Here is a 6,591-nt window from a genome sequence, read left to right on the forward strand (position 1 = left end):
CTCCTTTGTGGCCCCATTCCCTAGACTGGGTCCTGAACTATGGAAGAGTGAAAACTAGCTTTAAACACAAGCAAGTAGCTTGGGTACATTGTTTCTTCTGCTCTTAAGAATGGGTGCCTGTGACTAGCTACTTGGTTCCTGCTATGACCTTCCCCCAAATGACAAACTGTAGCTTGGAGTTATAAGGCAAATCGACCATTTACTTTCTTATTTTCCTGGATTTTTGTCAGGATATTTTGTCACAGTTACAGAAATGACCTAGGACATTTATGTTAGAAGAAGCCAAGCCCAGGCAACAGTGGCATGGAAGAGTCTGTTGAAGATCGGTAGGAAGGACAAAGCTAGTACCACTGGTTGGCCAAGGCTTCTCAACATGAACAAAACAGAGGACCATTTGCCTGGAGCTCTTGTCCAGCTCTTAGTATTTGGGGTTGGCAGCTTGAACTGATTAGCATGGTACTAAAAATAAGAAGCATGGTATTTAAAAAGAATAAAAGGAAAAGAGGAAGAGAGAGAGGAAGAGGAAGAAGAAGGAGAGGAGGAAGAGAAGAAAAGGATACTCAATGGTGGACTAAACCTGCCCTCTGTTTTAGTCAGTCTGAGCAGCTCGGCTTAGGCCCTGGAGAGGAGATGGGAGGTGAAACCTCCCTACTGGGAAGATAAGTAACCCAGAGACTGGACTCAAGAATTTTGCTCTAAAGCACATGCTAGATGTAAAATGCTTTTTTTAAAATTTAACCCCTCTCATCCCTGAGGATTCACATAACTAATAAGTAATCAAAACACTGTGTTTTGGTCATCTCAGAGCAATCACACTGTGCAGTGCACGCGCGTGCGTGCGTGTGTGTGTGTGTGTGTGCGCGCGTGCGAGCGAGTACACGCATGCACATGTGTGTATGCTAATTATCAGAATTCCTATCTAGAAAGACACAGGACTGGGAAAAAGAATCCCTTCATGAGCCTTTTGGAGTGACCCAGTCTTTGGGGCTGGCCTATCCCAAGACTTGAAAGATGAGGGGGAGAAAACACTGGTCTGCCTATGGCAAGGAAAGATGGTTGGTTTGCTATTGTCAGGGGAAGAAAAAAAAAAACACGACAGGCTGAGATGAAATCTTATAGATGCCAGAGAGACAGGAAGCCCTTCCCTGGCAGCAGAAGTCTGGTCTAAAAAGCCACAGGGCTCACGGTCTCCAAACCCCATTTCATATCTTGATTCTCTTCCATGTGATCACAGCTTCAGCCACAGGGTCCTTGTGTAGCCACCCTTCCCTGGCTGACGCTAACACCGTTCTTCTGTCAGTCTTGTTTTGGGATTATTCATGTATTCACAGTAGCTCTGTAGCCAGGGTCCCAAGGACTTCCACTGGTCTTAACCTACTGAGTGAGCTGGGAACATCAAACTGTAAAATGATGTCACTGAGGAGGGAAAGGGTAACTTCATAATCCATCAGGTTAAAATTCTATGAGCCTCAGGCTGAAGAGAAGGCTCAGTAAATAAGGAACCTGCTGTGGATTCCTGAGCACCCAATTAAAAGTCAGGGATGGTGACATGCGACTATGACCCCCGTGCTTGGGGAGGGACAAGGATAAGTGGATGCCGGAGCTCATTGCCCAGCCAGCTGAGCTGAAGTAATGAGTCCCGGTTCACTGAGAGACTGTGCTTCAGAAACTGAGGTGGGGAGGAATGGAGGAAGACGCTGAACCTCAAATTCTGGCTGCCCGCTATGCGCAGCCCGCCAGACTATCTCCAGCACACTCACAATGTTCTATGAATCCCACAGAATCAGCTGCTCAGACAGTTCTTCTTCTCCTTGTTTTGACAAAATACTGTTGACGGTTGGGATTTTAAAATTGGGATGTTTTTAATTATAGAAATGACTCTCTTAAGACCTGTTTCTCTCTTAGGAATGTACAGTGTTCAATTTACACTGGTTTTCTAGGGGCAAGTTCCTTTTTAAGGCTAGGAAGAACTTCAAAGATGGTGTTAATTTTATACACAAATGTTTAGTTCTTTAATTTTTCTTTTTTTCTTTTTATTTTTTGACCCTTCTCTGTAGGCAAAGGCCACTCATTTGTTACCTGGCCGCTCAGACCACAGAAACTATATTATTTGCAATACTGCTTCACCAATAGCTTAAGTATCTTTCTAGCTGGCTCTTATATCTTAAATTAATCCATTTTTATTAATCTGTGTATCACTGGCAAGATTCTAGCACATCTGTCTCCTGCAGTAGCTACATGGTTTCTCACTGATTCTGCCTACTCTCTCCTCCTCTATCTGCTTGGAATTCCCGCCTTGCCCTATTCTGCACTGCAACAGACCCAAAGCAGCTTCTTTATTAACCAATGGCATTCACAGCATACAGAGGGGAATCCTGCACCACCTCTCTTCTGGGTGATCTTTGTCTGTGTTGACCCCTCATGTTAAATTTTTACATCGGAACAAAATGACCCCCATCTCTGTACCTTACTAACACCTAGGGAGAGACCAAGCCTTGCACCAAATGAACATGCTAGTGGTTTCTTTTCAGTTGAATTAAAATTGTGTATTGAATCGAACTTTTCAAATTGCTGCTTTGTATTACGGCATCTTGGCTATGCTGTAGGGATAAAAAGCCAAACCTTAGTGGTTTAATGAAATAAAGGTTAGTTGGTTTGTTTTTTTTTCTATGCCCAGCAAAGTTGGCTACAAGATGGAATGGGTGTATGGAGAACACCGCTTCTCTTTCTCACAGCTACCCACACTAAGGAATCGGCTGTAGGGCCACTGTGCCTTCTGTTTTAACTTTCTGCTCTCAACAGCCCACCAAGGTGACATGCTCTTGTCACTAGACATGATCCAAGACCCACGATCAATAGATTTCTTTCTATGTTTGTTTTTTTATCAGGAAAAATTTGAGGGACTATTCCGGACCTATGATGAGTGTGTCACGTTCCAGCTGTTTAAGAGTTTCCGACGTGTCCGAATAAATTTCAGTCACCCCAAATCTGCAGCCCGTGCTCGGATAGAACTTCATGAGACCCAGTTCCGAGGGAAGAAACTAAAACTCTACTTCGCACAGGTAACTTTTCACCCCGCTTTTTTTGGCCCACTGGTATAGATCACTTGTTGCCTTACAGAAGAAACAGGTTTGCTTCTCAGCTCCCACATGGTGGTCCACAAACATCGGGTGCTGTCTTCCGACCCCTTACAGTACCAGGAGCATGTGTAGTGTATATACATACATGTGGGAAAACATTCATGTTCATAAAATAAATTTTTTAAGCATTGTTAATTTAAAAATTATAAATTAAAATGTAAATGGGGACCTGAAGAGATAGTTCAACAATTAAGAATACTGGCTGCTCTTCCAGAGAACCAGGGTCCGATTCATAGCATTGTCTGAAACCCCAGTTACTGGGGATTCAGTCCTTCTGACCACAGGCATTACAGATGCGTGAATTCGTTTGCTGCTATAATTAGTTCACTAACATAGAAATTCAGTGGTTATGTAAGACCCGAACAAGATAAACCAGTCAACATTCCAGCTTGGAGAGAAAGGGGGGACCATGAAGTGGGAGATCCCCACCTCCAGCTGAGAGGCTTTAGACAGTTGATGGGTGCTAGGGGAGGAGGAGGCAGTTTCTTTGTGGGTGTGACCTCTGGTAGGTGGACCATGTTCCAGTGGATGGTCCCATGCCCCTGGGCAGCACAAATTAGACTCCGGGAACATGAAAACATAAAGGACATGAGGTTGGGAGGAGAGAAGAGGGGCCGCTTATATGATCAAATACATTTATACATGTATGAAATTCTCAAACAGTTTTTTAAAAAGAAAAGAAATAGACACAGATCCTGAGTCACAGATAGAGAACATCTGTGTCTGAGGACAGGGGCTCTAAGAACTACCAAGCTGAGCTTTAGCTAGGACAAGTCACAGATGCTCGCTGGGACTCAGGGTTCCCATCTGTAAGATGAGCTGATGACATTACCAACTCATACAGCTTCCATGACGATGACATGGAAGACTGCAGTGGTACCAGTGTTCAGGTAAAAAGGCACAGTACCAGCTAGGAGCTGCAATAGAAGTGATCTCACCACAGGGTCTCCTAACCTTCCTAAAAAGGGTTATGATTAAAATTTAAATGATAGGTTTTGTAGTCTGCTAAAACTATCTAATGATTCAGACTCATAACAAAGAGTTATAAATCTATGAAAATTAATTTTATGCTTTGCAAAGCAAACGCTCACTGTTCTAAAGAGGGATGGGTAGTTCTTGGGGATGTTCCTGAGGTTCTCAGCCCTAGACAGTCAGTATCTGTTATCTCTATCAAGGCCTCATCAATCACTAGGCAACAGTGATCTTGCAAATGATCTGTGAGTGTGGCCAACTCTGGACTGCACAAATATGGCCCAGTGGAAAGATCCCAGGCATCCGCTCAGACTCCTGCTAAAACCCTACCTCTTCCACAAATCCATGTAGCTAGGACAAATATCAATCATCATTTATTAAAACCTGCATCAGGATCAGTAGTGATGGTGTATGCCTGTAATCCCAGCATGCTAGAGCCTGAGGCAGGGAGGCTTTGCATTCAAGGCCAGCTTGAGCTATGTAGGGAGATCCTATCTCAAAACCAAAAGACTGTGTGCATGTATGTATATGTATATATGTGTATATGCAGTATAGGATGGATAGATTAGGTTCCATTAAAAGATAATATTGAGCTACCATGTGACTCCACAATACTCCTCTAGGTACTAAAAATAGGGAATTCAAACAAATATGTAGGCAGCAATATTCACAGCAGCCCTGTTTATAGTAAGTCAAAAGTGAGAGCAACCTAAGGTTATTCAACAAATAAAGTGATAAAGAGACTGTGATTTGTTTGTACAAAGGATTATTATTCAGTATAAAAAGAAATATTGAGACCAGGCATTGGTGGTACACACCTTTAATCCCAGGACTCAGGAGGCAGAGACAGGCGGATCTCTGTGAGTTTGAGGTCAGCTTGGTCTACAGAGAGGGTTACAGGACAGGCTCCAAAGCTACATCGAGAAACCCTGTCTCAAAAAACAGAGAGGGGGGGGGGATGGAAAAAATTTTAAAAAGGAAGATTGATAATCTGTCACCAAATAATGAGTCTTTAAAATGCAATAAAAGCTGGACACATGGACACAAAAGCTCATCTGCTCAATGGTTCCATTCTTTTAGAATGGGTGAGCCCACAGATGTAGACACAGCCTGACCACCATCAGGGGATAGTAGGAGACTACAGAGTAGTCTTTATTTAAGGGGTGTATAGTTATACTTAGGGCAATGGGAAGGGTTAGGGCTGTGGTTTTCAACCTTCCTAATGCTGTGACTCTTTAATACAGTTCCTAGGGTTGTGGTGACTACTGACTAAAATTATTTTCTTTGCTACTTCATAACTGTGATTTTGCTATTAATATAAATTATAATGTAGATATCTGTGTTTTCTGATGATCTTAAGTGACCCCTGTGAAAATGTCATTCAACTCCCAAAAGGGGGTGCAGGGCACAGGTTAAGAACATCTGGGTTGGGAGTTCAGTAGAGTTGCAGCAGTGTGTAACACACACACACACACACACACACACACACACACACACACACACACACACACACACACACACAAAAACCAGAAACTGGAGGAGGAAGATGGTCCCCAAGGAAGGACATCATGTACACCCTCCCGAGCGCTCACAGCATACTGCCAGGGCAGGGCTCAGCAACGCGTTTTGGGAGCCCTCGAGGAGACCCTGGTGCTTAGCAAAGGATGGCACCAGCTTTGTTGAGTACCAGCTCAGAAAATGAGTTCATGGAGTGCAGCTAGGCAGGACTGCCACTGATGTCTGGTCATCGGTGAAGCCCTGCCCAGCGGAAGGCACGGAAAATCACGTCTCGTTCTCCTCTGTTCAAAAGGTCCAGACCCCCGAGACAGACGGAGACAAACTGCATTTGGCACCCCCACAGCCTGCCAAACAGTTCCTCATCTCGCCCCCTTCGTCTCCTCCTGTGGGCTGGAAGCCCATCAGCGATGCCACGCCGGTCCTTAACTACGACCTTCTTTATGCTGTGGCCAAACTAGGACCAGGTGAGTGTGGGGCCCTTCGTAAAACTATGCATTTGTCAGCAAGCTAGAACTGCCAAACAGAAATGAGCGAGCTTGCTCGCAGAGGTTTCCCAATCCCATCCTGCGTCTCTGATGGAGTCCTTGCTCCCCATGGACAGTGGGAGGGGGGATGATGGATGGGAATGCAGTGCCCAGCTCTGCGCCTTCTGCAGAGCAATGCAGGGGCTGCACTAAGAAAACTCTGGTTCTGGGTTTCAGTGCAGGACTTTAATGCAGAGGCAGCACCCAGTGCTGGGATTTCTCTGTGCATCCTGAGGTCTGCAGAGAAAGATGTTCTCTCAGCTGGCAAGAGGCTACCATGCTGCTTGACCAGTTTTATTACCGCTACAGATATCAGTATGCACCCTGGCATTCTCTGCAGGGAGACATCCTCCTTATCAAAATGAAGCTCCAAGTCCTGCAGGAAGTCAGTGATAGCAGCCTCTCTCCATTGTCTCTCCCTCTCTCTCTCTCTCTCT

The 6,591-nt window shown here is 44.7% G+C and overlaps 1 protein-coding gene across 2 annotated transcripts in view; it reads left to right on the forward strand.

The window, feature by feature from the left end:
- Rcan2 (regulator of calcineurin 2) overlaps nucleotides 1–6,591 on the forward strand; it is a 233,312-nt gene that overhangs the window by 206,448 nt on the left and 20,273 nt on the right. For both annotated transcript variants that reach the window (XM_005359806.3, XM_005359807.3), the window contains 2 exons: nucleotides 2,889–3,062; nucleotides 5,923–6,094. In XM_005359806.3, the coding sequence (XP_005359863.1) occupies nucleotides 2,889–3,062; nucleotides 5,923–6,094 (346 nt within the window). The remainder of the gene's footprint in view (nucleotides 1–2,888; nucleotides 3,063–5,922; nucleotides 6,095–6,591) is intronic.

The sequence above is a fragment of the Microtus ochrogaster genome, linkage group LG2, assembly GCF_000317375.1.
Source record: "Microtus ochrogaster isolate Prairie Vole_2 linkage group LG2, MicOch1.0, whole genome shotgun sequence".
Lineage (NCBI taxonomy): Eukaryota > Metazoa > Chordata > Mammalia > Rodentia > Cricetidae > Microtus > Microtus ochrogaster.